This window comes from Mauremys reevesii, linkage group 15, assembly GCF_016161935.1.
Source record: "Mauremys reevesii isolate NIE-2019 linkage group 15, ASM1616193v1, whole genome shotgun sequence".
NCBI classification, from domain to species: domain Eukaryota; kingdom Metazoa; phylum Chordata; order Testudines; family Geoemydidae; genus Mauremys; species Mauremys reevesii.
Genome location: NC_052637.1, coordinates 3,892,076 through 3,915,358, shown reverse-complemented (window position 1 = coordinate 3,915,358; position 23,283 = coordinate 3,892,076). Strand labels below are relative to the sequence as shown.

At 52.3% G+C, this 23,283-nt stretch overlaps 1 protein-coding gene and 1 pseudogene across 1 annotated transcript; one reads left to right on the top strand and one right to left on the bottom strand.

Moving 5' to 3' along the window:
* The first annotated feature begins 553 nt into the window (after positions 1 to 553).
* On the top strand, positions 554 to 14,011 carry LOC120383953 (annotated as a pseudogene).
* A 3,563-nt stretch (positions 14,012 to 17,574) lies between these two features.
* LOC120383502 (cystatin-B-like) lies at positions 17,575 to 17,890 on the bottom strand. Its single transcript, XM_039501670.1, has one exon. It carries the CDS (start codon positions 17,888 to 17,890, stop codon positions 17,597 to 17,599), a length of 294 nt encoding a protein of 97 aa, XP_039357604.1. The 3' UTR covers positions 17,575 to 17,596.
* Between the last annotated feature and the right edge of the window lie 5,393 nt (positions 17,891 to 23,283).

Genomic DNA, 23,283 nt, shown 5'->3' with positions numbered 1-23,283 from the left:
GGTGGTGGGGGAGGCACTGGGTTACTGCCCTGGGGGAGCTGCTGGGGGAGGGAGGAGACTTACCTGCTCACAGACAATTTTAACAGTTCTAAAGCTTCAACTTTTCGAATCTCAGTGTCTAATGTCATTAGTTATTGTGTGACCAAAATATTGTCTGATCCCCCACATAATTTCCCACAACCGTGAACATTTTACTTGGAATGAAATGCTTAAAACCCAGATTGTTGTGTCGCTGGGAAAGTTTAAATCAATAAATATAACAATTGCTTAAAACAAACATCTGTCAAAACTATATATTATAAAAAAATTCTGCCCAGCCTGACTATCACTCCTAACACACAGCTCCTGCAGGCTCATCCTCAGAGAGGGATGCCTCAGTGACCCTCCCCACCAGCACAGGGGCTGATTGCAGGACCAGAGCCCTAGTGATACATTTTTTCACTAAAGCTTTCAGGGGTGAAATTAGTTGGGTCCTTCCTGCTCTGCAAACAGCAGGAGTCATTTTCAGGCAAGGAAACACCCCCTTGCTGCTGCAGGCGGGGCATGGTGTGAATTCAGGAAATTGAAACTAACCCTGATCCACTGCCCAGAGGGAGCCATGGCTGCAGAGAACCCTGTGGAAAGTCTCCAGGAGGAAGCGACATGTCCCGTCTGTCTGGAGTATTTCACAGAACCTGTCAGTCTGGAGTGTGGGCACAATCTCTGCCGAGCCTGCATCAGCCAGTGCTGGGAGGGATCTGACACAGCTGCCTCCTGCCCTCAGTGCAGAGAAACTGTGCAAAAGAGAAACCTCAGGCCCAACTGGCAGCTGGAAAATGTCCTAGAAATTGCCAAGCGACTGAGTTTACAGGCAGCAAAGGGAGCAGGAGGGGACAGGGCGTGTGTGTAACACCAGGAGGCTCTGAAACTGTTCTGTGAAGAGGATCAAACCCCCATCTGTGTGGTGTGCAGCAGATCCCGAGCTCACCGCACTCACACGGTGGTTCCCATACAGGAAGCTGCCCAGGAGTACAAGGTACAGAGTTGCTGTCCAGTCTAATGGGTAATAACTTTGGATGTTAATTATAGGTTAATGTTGTAACTGCGTCATTCAGCTGTGTGTAGCCTTCATTGCATGAAAGCTGATAGGGGGCGTTACAAGCTGTGGCTGGTATTACTGGTTGTATCACAGTGTTTATTGTTATTTGCATCCCCTACAGACCCCAGATAAGCTCTGACCTCAATTGTAGGAGGTCTTGCACAAAACCCAGTGATGGCCAATCCCTGCCCTGAGCCATTTACAGTCCAACTGGACAAGACAGACAAAGGGTGGGAGGGGAAACTGAGGCACGGTAAGGGGAAGTCACTTGTCCAAGGTGACTCAGCAGATCCTGGCAGAGCTGAATATAAAAACCTGGTTTTCCAAGGCCCAGTTCAATGCCCTAACCACTAGCTACTCTGCCCCTTTCAGCAGCACTGAGCAGTGATGAAGTGCAGACAGTAGGAGGAAAAGACTCCTTGATACAGGCCCTAGGCCCAGCAGGGAGATGAGGTTTCCCACTGGGATTGTGAACTCCTGTGCTGCTCCATGAGGGGTTAAACGCAGATGCTGCCGGCCTGCACTAGAGGAGATCACTGGGCTAAACACTGTGTGGGACCCCGAGCACCTTGAGTCCACACCCACAAGGGCTCCAGACAGCGCAGGTCCATGCCAAGTACCACTGGGATTCGACTTATCTTCAGCAAAACTAACCCCTGGGCAGTGCGGACCTGTGCCAGTCTGACCTGTTCTCGTGTGTTCGTGGGCAAGGACCAGCCAAGGTGGTTCCATTAGTCCCACCAGGCAGCCTTTTCAAATCTCCCAGAATCCACTGCTTCCGGAGCCTTTGCTGGGGACGCTGGGGTAGCTACCCAGAGGCCATTGCCACGGAAAGGGGCTAGGACAGCACTAGGGGAAACCCCAGCTATTCCTAACACAAACCAACACACCTAATGGGGTTTGCCCTACTCCAGCCAGTCCAATCCCCAGGGGGCTGAAAGTCAATGGGGTTGGACTCCCGTGAGCATCCCGGCCTGTATGGCTGCCCCCGGTGGCTTATGGGGTTGGTATCACTGTTCATTAAATCTTCTCAAAAACATCTTTATAGATTCACTGCCATGGGACACCAGTTTTCCACTGGTTCGACTCAATGGAGAGAGTGGACGTAATAACTTCAAACAATCTGAATACAAAACCCACCCAATTTCCATAAATAAGGTTTCATTTCCTTGGTGTCTCTGATGTCCTACCTCTAGAAAGACCCACTGTTGTACACAGTATTGTAACTGCGCTGGTCCCGGGATATTAGAGAGACAAGGTAGGTGAAGTAATATCTGCTCATGGCCAACTTCTGTGGGTGAATGACAAGCTTTCAAACTTACACAGAGCTCTTCTTCAGACCTGGGAAAGAGTATGTTCCCCAGAGCTGAGTTGTGTGTAACTCTCTTACCAACAGGAGCTGTCCCAGCAGAAGATATTGCCTTACCCACCTAGTCTATCTAGGACGACTGACTGTTATCTTGAACTTTGGGTGGAAAACACCTCATCTACCCCCCTACAATCCTCAAAATAAACCCACCAAATCATTTCTGTTTGTCAGGAAAAAATACAAGCCCATTTGAAGACTCAGGGAAGAGAGAGAAAAGCTGCTGGGATTTAAAGTGACTGGAGAGAAGAGAAGCCAGGAGTATCTGGTAGGTGCCTGTTGTTCTTCGCCTGCTGGGACATGGAAGTGAGAGGGATATTTATTGGTAGATTTCTCTGTGGCCTTGTGTGTGTTTCTCCATGATCATGGGATATTGTGTGTGTGTGTGTGTGTGTGTGTGTGTGTGTGTGTGTGTGTGTGTGTGTGTGTGTGTGTGTGTGTGTGTGTGTGTGTGTGTGTGTGTACACACAGGTGTGCATATCTCAACTGTTCTTTCCCTGGAGAAGGACAACAGCATCTTCTGCAGGATCTAAGATGAATTTTAATTAATGAGTTAATTACTACCCCTTGTGGCTTTCACAACATGTCTCCCAAACTGCACTGACTATACCCCCGTAGCCATGGAGACAGCCCTTTCAGAGAGATTGGGGCCCAATGGGAAGCTGTAAGGAAATCCTCTCCCTTGTGATCACAGTGTATAGTCAAGTGTCAGGATGTGAAGAATGGTGGGTTTTGAACCTCAGTCCACAGAGACTGTCATTACAACCCAGCCGCTCTCCAGAGCCAGCACGGGAGGGGCTAGTGGAACTCTGGCCCACCAGAGGATCTGCCTACGAAGCTCCCGATTGGAGCAGACGTTCGGATACATGAATTATGCCGGCAAGAGTCACATGAAGTTGTCCAAACAACTGCGTGAACTTCCCATCTGCTGCTGGACTGGACCCTGACTCTGGCTTGGCCCTGGCGTTGTCCCTGACTCAGGTTTGACCTGCAGTACTGTTATCTGACTCCAGCTTAACCCTTCGTGTGGCTGCCTGACTCCAACTCCAGTCCTGATCCCCTGTGTGACTCCAGACACTGATTCTGACTCAGCCGTTGGCATGACTCCTGAGCTCGACTGTAGCCCCAACCCTCGCGGAGATCCTGACTTTGACTCCAGCTCTGATTTTGGCTGCAGTTCCCGATTTCCAGCTGCAGCTCTGAGCAGTAGGCCTGACGGCTCATGTCCTGGTCTCTACACAGATGTGTTAGAGATTGTAAAGAAACTCTCTCTTCTAAGTCTGTGTGGAAGGTCATCAGGCTCCGTCCATGTTCCTGACCAGCCCTTTCCTTATTTCTTATAGAAACAGACAGAAACTGAGAGGCAAAAGATTGTGTCTGAATTTCAGGAACTCCAGCAGTTCCTGGAGGAGCAAGAGCGACTCCTGCTGGCCCAGCTGGAGAAGCTGGACAAGGAGATTGTGAAGATACAGAATGAAAATATCACCAAACTCTCCAAGCAGATTTCCCATCTCAGTGAGCTGATCAGTGAGCTGGAGGGGAAGTGTGAGAAGCCATCAAGTGAATTCCTGCAGGTGAGACTGAGCTAGAAACATCCCAAATCCCAACACAGGGACAGGACAGCTCCTGAACCACGGGCACAGGAGTCCAGCAGTCAGAGATCTCAGTGTAACTCAATGTGTGCATTGCTGACATGTGAATGACAATTGTTCTTTGCAGACTCACAGACGCATTGATATTAGAGATGGAAAAGCCCCATTAGCTCAGTGAAACCATGGCCCCGTGTCCAGGGCAGGGCTGATTTTCCCTGGATTTGCAAAATCCCGTTCCTGGAATCCCAAGTGTGTTTCAGGTGGTACTGAGATTTTTTTAATCTCTCTCCTCTCTCTCTCCTCTAGGATGTCAAAAGCACCTTGAGTAGGTACGTGGCTCTCTCTCCCTCCCACACATACTTGGCAATGCTGGGAAAGAGCATGGACATGATGTTAGCACTGCATCTCCACAACAACATGTGTGGGGAAGATCACATGTTGGATACAAATCTCTCAGATAAACGTAATCCTGAGGTTCTCACCCTGGAATTCTCCATTCAGTGGGAAGGACTAACCTCACGTATTTCCAAGAGATGTCACGTCCATAGGGACTGGCTGCCTCAGGATTGTGGGGATGGATTATGGGCCTCTCACTGCTGAGGCACTGGTCACTATTCAGCCCAGGCAGCAGCGGTCAAGAGTCTTTTCCAGCCTGAGGCTTGGTAGGAGACCTGTGTGGAATGAGGTGGGGAGGGGGGGAATTGGCATCTCAGTCTAGTTCCTAGTGGAAAGATTTCTACAGCACTTCACGTAGGAATTTCCTGCCCCTCAGAGCATGGAGGCCAAGGAGTAAATTGGCCATGGAGATTCAATTCCCCTTTTGTCCCCACAGCTGAAGAATATTAATGAGCCCTTTGAAGGGAAGGTTGTACGGCCAGGGGCTGTGTTGCACCTACTTTGAGGCTGGGAAAAGTCGAGGAATTCTGACTCCAGGCATATTAGAGCAGGGACTCACTAGCCAGAACTTATAATGAATCACACAATGAAATATAATCACGTGAAATTGTTTCTCTCTAGGTGTGAGAAGAGGAAGTTCCAGCAGCCAGAGGAGACTTCTCCTGAACTGAAAGAACGAGTCAGCGATTTCTCCCAGAAAACTATTGTGCTATTGGCGACTCTGAGGAAATGCAAAGGTACCTAAAATGGATCTAGGAATGCAAATTGGGATGTACCTCTGAGACTATGGGAAGAAAATGGTGCTGGTCAATTGGTTCACACTTAGATGATGCTTCTATTTAATGTTAGGTGAGAAGGCCAGACACTTGGTCCAAGACATTCAGGTTGATTCATTCAAACCTTTGTTTGCACCACAAACATACCTTTCAATTACAATTCTAAAGTAAGAAATGACTCACAGACTTTAAGGTCAGAACAAATCTCTCAGATAAACTTAAGCAGATCCATCTGCTCTGACCTCCTGCACATTGCAGGCCACAGAACCGCCTCACCGGCTCCTGCAATTTACCCATAAACTCTGGCTGAATTACTGAAGTCCTCAAATACTGATTTAAAGACTTCAAGTTACAGAGACTCCACCATTTATTTTAGTATAGCATCTGTACAAAAAAAAACAAAATAAAACCAGGGTCTCTGGCAATTTGACTTGGTGGAAAATTCCTTCCCTATCCCAAATATGGTGGTCAGTTGGACATTGAGCATTTCAGCAAGACCCAACAGCCAGACACCTGGGAAAGAATTTTCTCTAACTCAGAGCCCTCCCCATCTAGTGCCCCATCACCAGCCGTTGGGATATTTGCTACTAGCCATCGCATATAGAAAGAAGTGCTGGCCAGTTCCCTTCTCCCGGGGCATAGGCGGGTCATGGGGGATTTTTCTTATGAAGCTCTGATTACCCCTTACAATGTCTGACATATTATACACATCCAAATTGCATATTTATTAGTTCTTGTCCAATCACCTTTGAGTGATATGAATATGAAGTACCTTATATAGGTCATACACTGCACATGCATGAACATTTCATTGGCAGGGCTTTTTTCTTCAAGCTATTTTCATGTTCTTGTTCTCTTCTCTCTTGTGGTTTATTACCACTGATTATGCACACGTCACTTTGACCCTTGTCTCCACACAGGGGGTATTGGACTTCTCTGTGGCTGGATGCACAGCCCCCCTCAGCCTAGCTCCAGCCCTTCAGTGCCGCCCCCCACTGCACAGCCCCCCTCAGCCCAGCTCCAGCCCTGCAGTGCTGCCCCCCACTGCACAGCCCCCCTCAGCTTAGCTCCAGCCCTTCAGTGCCACCCCCCTCTGCACAGCTCCCCTCAGCCCAGCTCCCTCCAGGCCTTCAGTGCTGCCTCCATATTGCACAGCTCCCCTCAGCCTAGCTCCAGCCCCTCAGTGCTACCCCTCCCCCAGCTGCACAGACCCCCTCAGCAGGGCCGGCTCCAGGCCCCAGCATGCCAAGCACATGCTTGGGGCGGCATGCCGTGGGGGGCGCTCCGCCGGTCGCCGGGAGGGCGGCAGACGGCTCCGGTGGCCCTCCCGTAGGCACGTCTGCAGGAGGTACACCGGAGCCGCGGGACCGGCGACCGCCAGAGCGCCCCCCGCAGCGTGCCACCGTGCTTGGGGTGGCGAAATTGCTAGAGCCGCCCCTGCCCCTCAGCCTAGCTCTGCAGCAGCAGCAGGGATGAGAGACAAAGGGAAGCCACTTTGGGGGGCTACCGGAGGTGAGCCTCCCTGTCATGGAGTCCCTGTGTGATGCTCCAGAACTGCTCCCTACAAAGCCAGTCAGGACTTTGGGGAGCCTCCTCTCCCTCGGAGCAGACTGTCTTCAGGGTAAGAAGCTCACACAGCTTCACCTCCTGGGTCGCTCCTTGGAGCATTCAGCATCCTCTGCCCCTCCGTGTGCTTCCCACAGAGCCCACCCAGCGGGGTCCTGGGGAAGCCACCGGGTCCTTCCCCCCCACTTCACAGTCAGACGTGACTCTCAGCCAGCCAGTAAAACAGAGGTTTATTAGATGACAGGAACACGGTCTAACACAGAGCTTGTAGGTACAGCGAACGGGACCCCTCGGCTGGGTCTGTTCTGGGGGGCAGTGAGCCAGACACCCACATCTGCACTTCACTTCTCATCCCCAGCCAGCTCCAGACTCCCAAACCCCCTCCAGCCCCTCCTCTCTGCTCAGTTCCTCTCCCAGGCCAGGAGGCCACCTGACCTCTTTGTCTCCAACACCTTCAGTTGGCACCCTTGCAGAGAAGGGGCCCAGGCCATCAGTTGCTAGGAGACAGTGTCAGGCATTTATGTGCACTGGCCCTTTGCTCTGCAGCAATCACACACCCTTATTCCACCACCTAGATACTTAAGAACTGCATAAGGGACATTGAGGTACCAACACAGTATTCAGAGAAAACATTAAGAACATTCCCACTTCGTCACACACACACTCCCACACAAGAATTTGTTCCATCCCCGCTCACAAGAGACCCCTGCCCCCAGCAGAGATTGTCCTTGTCAGGCGTCAGAGGAGGTTCCCACTCACTCTGGGATAACCCCTGCCTGGAGAGGGGTGCCCTGGTCACAGTGACGGGGTGGGAAACCCTGCTCCCCTGAGAGACTCCCCTCCTCTGCTTCCCATGTCCTGTGACATGATGGGGGATCTCCCATGTAAGGGACACAGACAGGGCAGAGACATGGGGTAAGCGGTGTAGAGGTGGGAAACACACACACACACCACCCTCCTCCTCCTCCTCCTCCTCCCATAAAACAAATTGTTTAAACAAGAAAGTAGTGACAACAATGCACTGAAATATGGTTTTAGGATAAATATTTATTTCAGTGCCCCAATCCTACAAAAAAAATATTGACTGTGGCAGTGAGGTACATTCAAAAACACTAAAGTGACTAGAATTTATTATTGTTGTTATAGTTTTATTTATTAACTACCTAGCCAGGTTATGGTTTTTTCAGTGTGGAAAATTGTGTGTTAATTTACGGGTTGAATGATGACTGAATGACATAACATTCTGCCAATGTCCATCAATAGCGGCTTGGCTACACTTGAGAGTTGCAGCATCGGTGGTGGCTTTACAGCGCTTTAAGTTACTCCCCGTCCACACTGGCAAGGCACATACAGCGCTGCGTCTCCCTGGCTACAGCGCTGGTTGTACTCCACCTCGAGGAGAGGAATAAAGAGAACAGCGCTGGTGCTGCAGCGCTGGGGTGCCAGTGTAAACAGTGATTAATCTTACTACGCTGTAACTGACCTCCAGAACTTTCCCATAATTCTTTTAAGTTAAGATAACTCTCTTTGTTTTGTTGTGATGCCTCTGTTTGTTTTGTTGTGAACTGGGGCTCCCGGAGCTGCTTATCTAAAAAACAAACACAGCTCCTGTTTGCTCGAGCAGAGGCAGGGAGCTCCCTTTGGAAAGCCCACAGCTAGTGTTTGCTTGAAGAGGGGGGAGGGAAGGGGCTTGAGGAGTGAAGCATTGCGGCACGGGAGAGGGGGGGTCCGTTTCGGGGAGGCTGCTTATCTGGTCTGTGAAGAAAAAAACAAAGAGGCTATTTGCATTTAGTGAATGAGAGAGGGGTGGGGGAAGGGGTCAGAATTTGCAAGGCAGGGAGCTGACACAGTGTCAGCTCCAAAAATCCACTCTCTCTGTCTCCCCCACGCTCCCTGTCACACTCCACCCCACCCCCCTCTTTTGAAAAGCACGGTGACGCCACTTGAACGCTGGGATAGCTGCCCATAATGCACCACTCCCAACACTGCTGCAAATGCAGCAAATGTGGCCACACTTCAGCACTGGTAGCTGTCAGTGTGGCCACACTGCAGCGCTTTCCCTACACAGCTGTACGAAGACAGCTGTAACTCCCAGCGCTGTACAGCTGCAAGTGTAGCCAAACCCTAGGTTTGGTAATTTTGTCAAGTGTCTGTCGTACAATATGATGCCGCCTACCCCTGGCCAAAGAGACCAAAGTGGGTAAAGTTACTTTTATGATAAAGTCTTTGTATGATCTGGGTCTAGGGTACGACAAAAGGCAGTGAGTGAATGAGACAAACCAACTGGAGTCTCAGGGGTGGGAGGGGATGATGAGGGGAAAAATAAATCTCACTTACAGATTGTGGGTCCTGGGATGGTTGTGAGGCTGCAAGGATGTTGGTTCTATTGCTGGGAAATGCCTGAATGAGAGAGGAAATAGAAGGTTTCAGTTAGTTTATATTAAATGCCTGAGTGTGTCTCTGGGCCTCTCAGTCTGTTCTGTCATGATGAAAACACAGTTCTATGTGTTCAGAGTGGGGACGCTGTTACAAATATGAAAGCCTGAAATCTCGTCTCTTTTCTCCTTTCCCCCACCAGACACTCTGCTGTCTGCATTGGAGACAGAAATTGGAGAACCCCTAGGAGCACACAGACAGGGTGAGTTCTTCTTCGAGTGATTGCTCATGTCTATTCCACAATAGGTGTGCGTGCTCGCCACGTGCGCCAGTGCTGGATGTTTTTCCCCTAGCAGTACCCGTGTGCGGGGAGCAGCCCCTGCAACCCCTGGATTCAGGGTCGGCTCTAGGTTTTTTGCCGCCCCAAGCAAAAAAATTTTTGGCTACCCCACACCCCAGCCCAAGCCCCCCACACCACCCCAGCACTGGGCTTTCTCTCCCCCACTCACCCACACTCCAGCACTAGGCTCCCCACCCCCAAATGTGGGATCCGCTACCAGCACACGGGAGCTGAGCTCTGACCCAGCCGCGACTCCTTCCCCATGCGGATGGAGCTGCTGGGGGGCGCGGAGAACACGGCCCCCTCCCTGGGCTTCGCGGTGCTGTTGGTGGCCGAGATGGATCAGTTCGTGCTCACCGCCCTCACTCCCGACATGCTGGCGGCCGAGGACCTGGAGAGCCCCCCGGACCTGCTGCTCTTCAGCCTCACGGTGCCCTGGCCCAGCCCCGGCGGGCGGGAAGGCTAGTATCTCCGGCTGCAGGGCTGCCTGCTCAGCACCGATGAGCCCTACCGGCCACTCACCTCTTCACACACTCCAGGATCCCCTCTCGCCCCCACAGCCTGGGCTCGGCTCCAGGGGACCCCGCTTCCCTCCCTCACCAGCTCCTCACACACTCCAGGAGCCCCTCTCACCGCCGCAGCTCGGGCTCAGCTTCAGGGGACCCTGCTTCGCTCCAGGGCCTGGGCTGCGGCGGTGGCAAGAGGGGCTCCCGGAGCACGTGAGGAGCCGGGGAGTGGGGGAGCCGAGCCCGGGCTGCGGCTGCGCGAGAGGAGCTCCCAGAGTGTGTGAGGAGCCGAGGAGGGAGGGAAGCGGGACCTGGGATGCAGGGAGGGGGGACGGGTCCTACTGCTGCTGCCGCTCTGAGTCTCCCCAGGGCAGCGCGGCGTTTCCCTGCCCGAGTGGGCTGGGCAGGGCGCCACCAGGCTGGGCAGGGGGCACGGATCCCGGCTCGTGCACTGACAGGGCGAGTGGCTTTTTGTCACTCCAAGCAAAAAAAACAAAAACAAAAAAGGGAGGGGGGGTGGATTTTGCCGCCCCTTAGAAAGTGACGCCCCAAGCACATGCTTGGAGGGCTGGTGCCTAGATCCGGCCCTGCCTGAATTGGTGCCTGGCTGGCGCGGTAGAAGGGGAGCTGCCCCACGCTCCAGAGGCAAGCCACCGCTGGGATCGCTGCAGTCGCCGCCGGCCCGGTACTGGTCTCGGTCTCGGGAACTTTCCCAGCACTCACTGCCCAGCAACTGTTCAGGGCCCAGTCCATGTGGATCACTCTCAACGCCGCCCAGACTCCCGGCACTGCTCCTCTTCGCAGAGCAAATATCGACGGGACTGTGGCGGAGGTCGCCAGCGGTCCTCATCTCGAAGGAGGTACTGCAGTTGGTCGCGGCACGATTGTCGATGCCGTTCCCACTCGGACTCCCGCTCCAAGTCTCCGCCAAGGCACCGTAGCCCTGGGTGTCGATCATCGGCGTCCCGCTGTCGTAGGTCCGCCCGTCGAGACCAATCACGGAGCAGCTACTACCGTTGGTGCCATTCCTCCGCATTGAGATCGCGGTCCTGTGGCTGACGCAGATCCCGACACCACCTCTACTCCCAGTTCAGAAACAGCAGAGAGTCATATGCCAGCCCAGCCTCTGGTCACGGCCGTTCATCTACAGGCCAGGCTAGCCAACTCGAACAGCCAGATCCACCGGTGCTGCAGCAAGTGTGATGGCACTGAGCATCATTGCCAGCCCAGTGGTACCAGTGGTCACCGTGGCCTCCGGTGCAGCCCCCAAATGTGGGCTCGCTCGGTGGCCAGGGCATCAGAAGCCCTGTTGGCCTCCACTACACCACCAGGAAAGGAATCGGTGGGACCCGTGTCCTCAGTACCGTGCCCAGAGTCCAAACAGATGGTGGATCCTCCAGTGCCAGCCAACACCCAAAGCACCGCACCGGCCTCCTCGCCCTGTCCGGACGACCTGATTGTGACCCTGCTCCCCTCCATCCCGCAGGAGGACTAGGTCCTCACCGTGCCAAACTCAGTGCTCACCACCCTCCCCCCCGCCCGCCACCCATTGTGAGGGCACACTCGACTCGGGCACAGGCCTCGTCAGCTGCCTTCATGGCCCATCTCCCTGTACAGGACATTTGTAGGGCCGCCACCTGGTCTTCAGTTCACACGTTCACCGCACACTATGCAATAGTCTCCCAAACCAGGGATGATGCCAGGTTTGGCTGGGCGGTACTCCGTCTCGAGAACTTGTGAACTCCTAATCACCTCCAGCACATATAACTTGGAATCACCTATTGGAATACACATATTTAATTTGGAATACACATGAGCAATCACTTGAAGAAGAAAAGACAGTTACCTTTTCCATTTTTCGAGATGTGTTGCTCATGTCTATTCCACATCCCGCCCTCCTTCCCCTTTGCCGGAGTTCTCTGGCAAGAAAGAACTGAGGGTAGGGGGAATGCGCAGCTCCCCTTATACCACGCCAGGTAGGCGCCACTCCAGGGGTCGTGGGGGGCGCTCCCCCCCTACGGGTACTGCTAGGGGAAAAACTTCCGGCACTGGTGCACGTGGCGAGCACACACACCTACTGTGGAATACACATGAGCAACACATCTCAAAGAACACCAGTTACGGAAAAGGTAATTGTCTTTTTGCAGCTGGAGATTGTCTTTAAATTATGAGAAAATTCCATTGAAATCATCTTCATGAGATTGTAATGAAAGTTACCAACCAAATCAACAGTGGCCATGACACACACACAGCCCTACAAATAACCCCATTAAACAGCGAGGAGATCCAGGGGCACTGGAACATGGGGGGCCAGGGGGCCAAGCCCACCCACTTTTTAACATGGGCATAGTTTGGGGGCACGGGAACATGTTGCTCCCCCAAACTGCAAGCCTTGGGCCGGCGTGGAGCATCACAGGCAGTGGCTGTGCTTCATGGTGAGGCAGCCGATCAGTTCCCCCCCCCCCCCCCCGCCGTGTAGCACAGCATCTTCCTGGAGCTGGCCCCTCTCAGTGGCCCCACCTCTGCTCCTCTTCCTCCTGGACCCTCCACCTGCCCTGGGTGGTGCACGCGGGAAAGTGGGGACATGGGAAGGTGAAGGGTCAGGGGCTCTCCATAGTGGCCAAGGCTCCCAGCCTGGCCAGGGGCAGGGCCTCTGCGGGAAGATGAAGAGTGGGGCAGGGAAGGGAGAGGGCAGGTCCAGAGGTGGTGCGACCTAGTACCCCCCTCCCCAACTTCTACCAAGCTGACATCACACAAATAATCCTGACACCAACCTTAGTGCTGAGTTCATGCCCATGCTAATGAACAGAAACACTCTCCCTGAGCAGCACATGAACAGAGCTCTCTGCCCCAAGGGCTGACACATCCCTCTGCTTTGTCCAGGTTGCAGGGGGTCTCCCTATCGCTCTTCTCCAACATCCTGCCTTTCCTCTGGGCAGAGCTGGGCTCTCCCATTGGAGCTGCTCACTGCTTCCTGGATTGGGGAGATCCTCTCCTTCTAATGCTGGCAGCTCCTCCCTTCTCTCTAGGCTGGGGATGGGGCTACTTCACCCAATGCCACCTCCTACTTTTTGGTGTTAAGCAGCTCTTCCCCAATGCTGCATCATCCTCTCTGTTCCCTGGCCTGGGAGTGGAGGCTGCATTAGAGGAGGGAGATTCCCTCTGGGGTTCAAAACTGTAGCTGCTTCCTCTTCTCCCTCGTCACTAAAACCTTCCTGGCTGTGTCTCTCCTGCAGGGAATGGAGCAGAACCAACATGGGTAGCTGGGAGCTGAAGCTTATGCAAGCAAATGGGAAACTAATGAAGTGGGTCTCCTTACACAGACTGAGGAGCTGCAGTAACATCCCTGCTCAGTCTCAGGTGCCCAGGACAGAGGCAGATCCCTGGGATCCAGGCCTGTCCCAGCCAGGACAGGGCTGCTTGGGAGTGTGAGAAATGGTCCCAGCCTCCCCCAGGACCAAGCTCTGCCCCTAACGCTCTGATTCTCTCTCCCCAGTGAATGTGACTCTGGATCCAGACACGGCTCATCCCAATCTCGTCCTGTCTGAGGATCGGAAAAGTGTGACACGGGGAAACACACGACAGCGACTGCCTAACAACCCTGAGAGATTTGACTCTTGGGCCTGTGTGCTGGGCTGTGAGGGATTCACCTCGGGGAGACATTGCTGGGAGGTGGAAGTGGGGGATGGGGGATGCTGGGCTGTGGGGGTGGCCAGAGGGTCTGTGAGGAGGAAGGGACGGATCAGCCATAGCCCTGAGGGGGGGTATCTGGGCTGTGGAGTGGTGCAGGGGTAAGTTCCAGGCTCTCACCTCCCCTGTGACCCCCCTGCCCCTGAGCTGGGCCCCCAGCAGGATCCGGGTTTGTCTGGACTGTGACCGGGGGCAGGTGACATTTATCGATGCTGGTGACGGGGCCCCGATCTTCACTTTCCCGCCGGGCTCCGTCCCCGGGGAGAGAATCCGACCCTGGCTCTGGGTGTGGGACAGAGACACCCGGCTCCGACTGTGTCCCTGAGACACACAGTCAAGTGTGGAACTGGAAATCAGCCTCTCTAGCCTCACAGAACCCAGTCTCTATGACCTTGGAGGAATCCCATCTACTCAGCCCTTTCTCCTCATCTCTATGACCCCTAGAAGCGCCTCCACCTCCCTCTCTTGAGTCCCAGGGATGGGACCGGAGCGGGTGGGGGAGAACCACTGGGGCTGCAGGAGGGGCCTTGAGGGGCACAGGTAGGGGCTGGGTAGTGGGTAGTACTAACAGCTGGGCAGGGGGCAGGCGGAGATGGGGGTGGCAGGGACACAGCATGAATCAATCAGGGTTTCGGGGGTTGGGGAGAAGCAGCAGCAGGGAGCGTTTGTACAGATCTGTGGGATTAGATCTCACTGGGGTCTCCCAGCCAGAGTTCCTGACGCAGGGACCACGGTCACTACAAGGCAACTGGTAACATTGTAATGGTCACACACACCCATGGGGGGGAGGGGGAGATCGGTGCAGATTGATGAAAAACCATTATATAACCTTTAAAAAAATCATAATTGGGTCAGTCTCATGATTCTTTTTAAACTCCTGAGGTTGGCAGCACTGGGAGAAGCAGGGACAGGGCAGGTTTAAGCAGAGGGAATTAGAAGATGCAAGAAGAAAATGTGAATGAAAATAAAACAAGAATAAAGGGAAAGTCTATGAGAAATGGTGGAAAACGGAAATGAGAAGAGTGACAGGAAAATATCCCTGCCAGGGGAACCAGCCAGGGGCAGCAAGAGGGGAAGGGATAAAATCAGGGAAAGAAGAGAGCAGCCGAGAGGGATGATCTGTGACGGGGGGAGAGACACAGGGAAATAAACGGGGATAGGAAGTGAGGCTAGAACAATAATGAATAGAAAAGGACAGTATGGAAGGAAAGGGAACGTGAGCGGGACGGGGAGATTTATTACATTACTGAAAGTGACACTGTAACTCATTAATTCCCTGTATTAATTCCTCGATGACTGTCCTCATTAAGAAAACTGTTTTCTGTGGCTGGGGAATCTCCTTTCCATGCTGTGGTTATTAAGGCTCCTTCTCGGCTCCATTTACTTACCACCTTTAGTTACTGACTGTAAATAAAACTTTACAAACAATTTTTTGTTTGTTTGTTCCACTTTACTGTCCCAGCTGCAGGTGCTGGTGGCAGAGTCCTGGGATTTGCTTCCTGACTTGGTTGTGTCTCCTCAACCCCCACAGGGAATATTGTGCCCCTATGGTGAGTTTGGGTTTTACTGGGATGTGTCATGCTCCAGCCGGGGCTCTGTCTCTGTCCTTAATTTGTAGGCAACTAGAAAATCAAAGTCTGCAAAGCTGAGTTAGGGGCCTAAACTCCCTATACAATGGATGGGCATCACAGGCACCTTACAGTGCAATTCACAAAAGCCAGCTCACTAGGCGGGGAGCCATCTCAGCTAGGCAATGGGAGAGGCGACAAGGGGGGAGGGGAGTCCTAAGCCCTGCCCCATCTCACAGACAGGTGCCTAAATCGGGGCTGCAGAGGGGTGTCTACGTCTGCTTAGCCACCCAGAGACGGGAACCCAGCATCTGACGTCAGGTGGCTCAGGCGCCTAAGGTGTTTCTTGCTGGAATGAGGTCAGCACCTGCCTCGCTCCACAGGAAAGGGTGAGAGGAGAGAAGCAGGAGGTGGTTTTGGTGCCTTCTAACAGCCCCATGGTGAGAGCACTCGGCTGGCACGTGGGAGACCCATGTTCAGTTCTCCCACCAAGCTGTGTGCAGCAGCTCACGAACGTGAGTACCAACCTCAGGGCAAACAGTTATAAACCAGGGCACAGACTCCCACTGGTCGTGTGTCCTGTATTTAGACCTCACCTCCCAGGTATCAGGTGAGAACACTCAAGCACTAGAACAGCCTGAACATGGAGTCACAGACAGTCCCCTTGGGTTCTCCCGTCTGTCTCGCTGCTTTTCTGCCTCCTCCCCTGCTTCGTCTGCCTGCTCCCCCTGCCGTAGTACCGCAGCCCTGTGCCGCTCTCAGAAGCGGCTCGCACCAGGTCCCTGGGGCCCCCCCGGGGGGGGGAAGGTCTCCATGTGCTGTTCCAGGCACCACCCCCAGCAGCTCCCATAGGCTGGGAACAGGAACTGTGGCCAATGGGAGCTTCGAGGGAGGTACCTGGAGGCATGACAAGGGCAGCACACAGAGTCCTGGGGCCACGCAGGGGCCTCGCAGGGATGGGGTGAGTGGTGCGGCGTCGAGCCAGGGCAGGCACGCAGGGAGCGTGCCGCTGCAGGTAAGCGGCGCCAGGTCAGAGCCCAAATCCCTCCTGCACCATGCCCCCCAACTTTCTGCCCTGAGGCCCCTGCCTGCACCTTGCACCCCAACCCCCTGTCCTGAGGCCCCTGCCTGAACCTTGTACCCCTCCTGCACCCCAATTCCCTGTCCTGAGCCCCTTCCCTGAAACTCGCCCCCCTCCTGCACCCCAATTTCCTGTCCTGAGGCCCCTGCCTGAACCTTGCCCCCCTCCTGCACCCCAACTCCCTGTCCTGAGCCCCTTCCTGCACACCGCACCCCTCCTGCACCCCAACTCCCTGTCCTGAGCCCCTTCCTGCACACCGCACCCCCTCACACACACCAACCTTTATGATGTTCGCATTTAAAAAAATAAATAAAATTCCCGGGGTGCACACCCGAATGAAATGTGCTGCGCATGCCTGTGAGTGTGATCCTGCAGCGCCAGGAGACACAGACAGGAGGGAGCAGAAGCAGCAGGCTCTTTTTTTTTTTTTAGCATTTTTAATCTGTACTTTAATGGCAGCTCGTCTGTCAGGGAGATTGCCCTTTCTTGGGGCTGTGAGGAAGATGGCCCTTATAAATAAAACAATCCAAATCAACACATACATTTTCAACAACAGCTAAGAGAACAGAGTGAAACTCCTGTTAAATACACCCTGTACCTTCTGTAGAAATATTATCTGTTTAGAAGTGCCTATGTGGTTCTACTACCTTACAAGGACTTTTGGTTAAGATCTGGTGAAGAAGCGCTGTCATATGTGACATTTCCTCTATGGAGAACTACATCATATCCTTGTAGGGGGATGGATTTGATTGCCTAGGAAATGCTTCTATTTCAAATGACTATGATCCTATTTCTTTTCACTTTTTCAGGTTTGCTCCAGTGTTGTAAGCCTCCATCTTTAGCTCCCTAACAATAACATGTGTTTGTTCTCTACTATGTATTGAGTAACATTGCATTCTGTAACAGGGCTAGAAGAAATTCTAATGATTATACTGCTCTATGTCACAGTTGTACTGATTACACTCCCTTTTCTCTTTAGCTCACAACAGATTATATGGGCATGAGTCTCTAGTCACTTACATGGAATTTATGCCAGTGTAAATCCGTTGATTTCAGTGGAACTTCGCCTGTTTTACACTAGTGTAAGTGAGAGGAAAACCAGCCCCTTCTTTGGGATACTGAGGAGGGAGGGAACTCTAGAAAAGGAATTGATATTTCAGACAAGATTTTTAAATGCACTTTCATTATATTCATTGGTATAGGAAACATCACTTTGTAGCCTATAAAAAAAAGAATTGAGAGAGGCTCTTCCAAAGAGCCACTAAAAGTAAGTCAGCTCATCATGCTTAGTCTTGCTGCTCTGATAACTGGAGAGGCTCAGAGGTTTGTTCTCATGAGGAAGGCTTTTGAACCCCCGCAAGAACTCCTCATTGCCAACATGGACCTTGATGAAGTAGTTTATTCCTGCAACCACCTGAGTTTTAAACTCCACAGCAGTGAAGACCTCAAATTTCTTCCCTTCTTTTTCTTCCACCTGAAGTTGCACCTCGTCGGCAACCTGCTGTGCTTCCAGGGTGGCCGGCTGGGCGCCCGTCAGCCCCCCGCACCTCCTCATCGTGGCGGCGGAACCCGCAGCCCACCGCAAGCCAAAGCGCAGCTGCCAGCTGAGCAGCTTCCAAGCCACAGGGGGCTGCTCTGCCTTTGCTGCTGGCTCCAGCAGGGCTCCCGCAGCAAGCTCACTCCCCAGTCCCCAACCCACTCAGCCCGGCCCCCTGCCTGACCAGTAGGGCCTAAAAATAGGAGGGCCTAAGGCTAAAGCCCTCCTAGCCTAATGGGTAATCGGGCCCTGCCTGGAGCAGAAGACAGTGTCTGCCCAGCCCAGGAAGAGCCATTAATAGAACCCGTTGTACCCGAAGACAAAGGGAGCAGGAAGTGACAGCACTGGAGGGAGAGACTCTCCCTAATCAAGGAACAGGAAAGAGCCCCCGTCAGCCCAAGGCAAAGGGATGTGGCAGCCTGGAAGGGGAGACGTCTCCATTTGTGTCTCTGAATTTAATATTTCAGACATGTAGAAATAGTCACCAGAACTCAGCCAGTCAGAGTTAAGGGTGTTTGAATGCTGGGCAATGAGAAGATTTCTCTTTACGTGTGTGTGTGTGTCTATATATAGATATATATATAGATATATATATATATATATATATATATATATATATATATATCCCGGACCTGGTTAGGTGCCACCGGACTGCAGTAAGGGGAACCCAAGCAAGTGGGCCCCAGGATCCCCAGATAATTCAAGCCTCTGGGACTGCATCAGAGCCCATCCACTGCTCCAGTCTTGGGGTCCCTAGGCACATTCTTGGGGGGCTCTCTAGCTCCCTATCTGAGGTGTGAAACCCGCTGCCTAACCCCCAATGCCGAGCTGACCCTCCAGACTCCCACATGCGTGAATGCACCATCTCCCAGAACTCCATGCTAAGGTGAGAGCCTGCTGGTTTCAGCTGAATTCTCTCCGGGGGCACATTGTGACCATTTAACACATGGAGAGACTCTTTGCACACATCCAACGTTATTGCTCTTTCACTTAATCTCTTAACCAGATAAAGCACAGGAGAGTTCAGATCACGTAGCACAAAATGACCAACCTAACTGCAGTGCCCCCCACTAGCTCCCCCTTCCCTTGGGAGTCCTGGGGGCCATCTGGGCTCAGGAAAAGCAGGCAGGGCCCCCTCACCTCATAAACCTGCTGCATACTGGAGGATTTTCTCTCTCCTTTTGAGTTGGAGACAAAGAGCGGGATCCAGGAAGGGACTCAGGTATTACAAGGGTGTATGTCACCACGTCTAAGGGTATGGCTACACTGGCGAGTTGCAGTGCTGGTGGAGGCTTTCCAGCGCTGCAATTAGTAAGTGGCCACACCTGCAGGGCACTTCCAGCGCTGCAACTCCCTGGCTGCAGTGCTGGCCGTACACCTTGCTCAGCATGGGGAATAAGGATTGCAGTGCTGGTGCTGCAGAGCTGGTCATCAAGTGTGGCCACACACCAGCGCTGTTATTGGCCTCCAGGGTATAAGGATGTATCCCAGAATGCCTGTTCAGCCAGTCTGTTCATCAGGTCAGACTCTACTGCCCTGGCCTCAGGTGACCCGCTCTTTAAATGCCCCGGGAATTTTAAAAATCCCCTTCCTGTTTGCTCAGCCAGGTGTGAGTGCAATCAGTGAATCTTTACAGGTGACCATGCCTCCACGTGGCAAATGAGCCCCAGCATGGAGCAATGGCGAGCTGATGGACCTCATCAGTGTTTGGGGGGAAGAATCTGTGCAGGCACAGCTGCGCTCTAGCCATAAGAATTATGATACCTTTGCCCAGGTAGCAAGAGCCATGCTGGAAAGGGGCCATGAGCGTGACGCGCTGCAGTGCAGGGTTAAAGTAAAGGAGCTGCGGAGTGCCTACTGCAAAGCACGCGAGGGAAACCGCCGCTCCGGTGCTGCCCCCACGACCTGCCGGTTTTACAAGGAGCTGGATGCGATTTATGGCGGTGATCCCTCTGTAAATCCAAGGACCACGATGGACAGTTCAGAGCCGATAGAGGAGAGGGAGGTGGAGGGGGAGATCCAAACAGACAGTGAGGCTACTGTGGTGGGGGGAGACACCCCGGAGTCCCAGGAGGCATGCAGTCAGGAGTTCTTCTCAAGCCAGGAGGAAGCTAGCCAGTCGCAGCACCTGGAACTTGGTGCAGAAGAATCACAGGAGCAGGAGCAGGTCCAGGTCCCAGGTAAGCAGCTTTTATTGCAATGCAAATGTTTTGGGAGAGGAGGGGGTGGTATGGCTGCATGCTTGCATGCCTAGATCTGGAATATCCCATTGATGTGGTCTATCACGTCGCAGTAATCTGCCTCTGTAATCTCTTCAAAAGTTTCTGCAAGAGCATAGGCAATTCGCTTGAGCAAGTTTAAAGGTAGAGCCAGTGTGGTCCCTGTCCCAGTCAGGCTAATGCGTCCGCGCCACTGTTCCAGGAGGGGTGGGGGGACCATGGCTGCACACAGGCAAGCTGCATAGGGGCCAGGGCGGAATCTGCATTATTGTAGGAGACCCTCCCTTGCTTCCCAGGTAACTCGCAGCAGGGAGATATCTTCAAGTATTAACTCCTGTTTGAAATGGAGGGAGGCACAGTGTTTCAATGCAAGTCCAAGCAGCAGCTTCCTGCATTTTCCAAAGCCCACAAACAGCAGTGCACCCATGAAGCAATAAGCCCCCTCCCAGGATTTATTGATTTCTACTCTTCTGCCTTTCTACTCTTCGACTTTCCCACTCCAAACTGGTTCCCGACCGACCGGTAGCTGTCTGGAGTTGCCAGCTTCCAGATTGCAATAGCCACCCGCTTTTCCACCGTCAGGGCAGCTCTCAATCTCGTGTCCTTGCGCCGCAGGGTGGGGGCGAGCTCAGCACACAGTCCCATGAAAGTGGCTTTTCTCATACGAAAGTTCTGCAGCCACTGCTCGTCATCCCAGACTTCCATGACGATGTGATTCCACCACTCAGTGCTTGTTTCCCGAGCCCAAAAGCGGCGTTCCACGGTGCTGAGCATTTCCGTTACCGCCACAAGCAATTTCATGTCACCCGCATAAGGCAAATCCTGATCATCGTCGGACTCCTCACTGTCACTCTGGAGCTGAAGGAATAGCTCAACTGCCAAACGTGATGTGCTGGCGACAGTCATCAGCACAGTCCTCAGCAGCTCAGGCTCCATTTCACATAGAAAGCGTGCTGCACTCGCAATGGCAAGAAACGTGGACGGGGAAACTGTGACTGCTGGGAAGTGAAACGATGCACCACGGGGCGTTGGCACAGGAAGCGGAATGACCCACACACTTCCTTCCCCTTCCCACAATACTCAGCGCCAAAACGGCGCCAAAACAGGATGAGGTGCTCTGTGGGATAGCTGCCCACAATGCACCTCTCAGTACAGCGCTGCAAATTCTGCAAATGTGGCCACACTGCAGCGCTGGCCCTGCACAGCTGGACGACCAGCGCTGCAAACTACCAGCGCTGCAACTCGCCAGTGTAGCCATACCCTGAATTGCAGCTGCCTAGAAAGTCACTGGAATGACACTGTGAGCCACAAAGCCTGAGTTATGGGGAGATGTAAGTGCCTTAGAATGGGTGACACAAAAGCCAGCATGCTAGGCAGGGAGCTGCCTAAGCCAGTCAATGGGAGATGCTGACCAGAGGGATGTTGTATAGGGAGTCTAGGCCCCTCACTCAGCTTTGTGGATTGCAGGGCTGTTCCTGTGACTGGCTAGTGCCCAATGTCCTTTGATAAATTTTGTTCCTGAGGTAAATCTGCCAAAATACAGAAAATTCAGAAGCAGCTTTCTCTTCTTAGGATCAAATGTGGAGCTGTTTGGGGGGTTTGAAGAAAGAGGGAGATGAGAATATGGTGTTTAACTAGAGGGGGGCGAAGAAAAATCGAGCAACTGCTGGTAGGTGCCATTGTTACTCACCAATAAATCTGCACAGGAACATTATCAATGCTCAGATCTTTGTGAATAACAGCGAGTAACATGCTCCTCCCTTTGAGAGGCTATTGATTGTTTCCTCTGTGCAAAGCAATTTCTGTAAACTGAACAGGAGGAAGGAGAATGAAGGACATTATATTATTTGCTGAATAATGCAAGTCATTTTCTTAAAAACATGATGTGACCAGGGTCACAAGGGAGCAACTGAGGTTACTCAATTCTGGCCAGACTGTAAAAATGGGGGAGCCACTCCCCAAAGCTGGTGGATTTTCCAATATTTAGATTTACCAAGTCAGCATGAAACCGCCTCTATGGTACCTCACTGGTTACCCAGAAGCCAACAACAAAGTTAAAGAAACCCAGCCTTAAGCCTCCACCCAGACACCCAAGGCAAATATGATGATCATTACTGAAAATCTTATTCATCATATAAAAAAGTTCTACCAATCCCGAAAGGTCAGACACTTTACCTCCCAAGTTAATGAATATTTCAGATCTTATCCAAATTCATGCTTACAGCCAATTCTTATTAACTAAACTAATGTTTATTAAAGAAGAAAATAGGTTAAAAGAGAGATCAGCACACAGACAGATGAGTACAGTTCTGAGATCAGACTCATAGTAGAGATGTTGAGCTTTGCAGTTGGAAAGCGTTCTTACAGAATTAGGGCTTGTCTACACCATGCAGCTTCTAGTGACAGGGCTGTGTCAACACACAGTCTTGTTGCTAAAACTCAGTGCGTGTAAACGCTTTTTTTCAGTATTTTGTGGGCACTTTTGCTGAAAAAAAATGCTTCCACGCCTGCAAGCAGTGTTCGCTTTTTCAGTGGGAGTGGCATTCACACTGCCACTTGCCGCGGCAAAACTTTTGTCTTTCGAAGAATGGGGATGGGGGGGCTTTTTAAAGCACCTGTGAAAGACAAAAGTTTTGTCGACAACTTGGTAATATAGACAAACCCTTTGTCCATAGGTTACAGTCCAATGTCCATATTCAGGGTGATCCAGGTGGGATTGGAGATCTCAATCTTATGATTTAAAGCTTTCCCTGATAAAGCACCAAGCAGATCTGAGATTAAAAGGATCAGGTCCCAAGGGTCTCTATATAATCCCAGGCTTCTCTTTACAGTTCAGTCTTTAGGCGAACTTATTTCCTAAGCATCATCGGTAACTAGCTACACAGACTAACATAAGGCAACTGCCCATTTACTAGCATTCACAGGTGATTTGCAGACATTTAGGAACCTTGGGTAATTTTACTATAGAAATGTGGTGCTGAGTGAGCAGCCAGGCAGAGGGTTTCTGGATTTCAGTGGCACCTAATTCTGGGAGTCAGGGGTCTAAACCTGGGCTTTAGGCACCTAAGTCCAATTGCAGATTTGGGTCTTCACCGCTCCATGCCTCAGTTTCCCATCTGTGAAATGGGGATAACGTCACTTACCTTCACTGTAAAATGCTTGAGCGCTACAGATGAAAAGTGCTATGTAAGC

Coding starts and splice junctions, on each gene's coding strand:
- LOC120383502 (XM_039501670.1), bottom strand. CDS start 17,890: ATGAGGAGGTGCGGGGGGCTGACGGGCGCCCAGCCGGCCACCCTGGAA.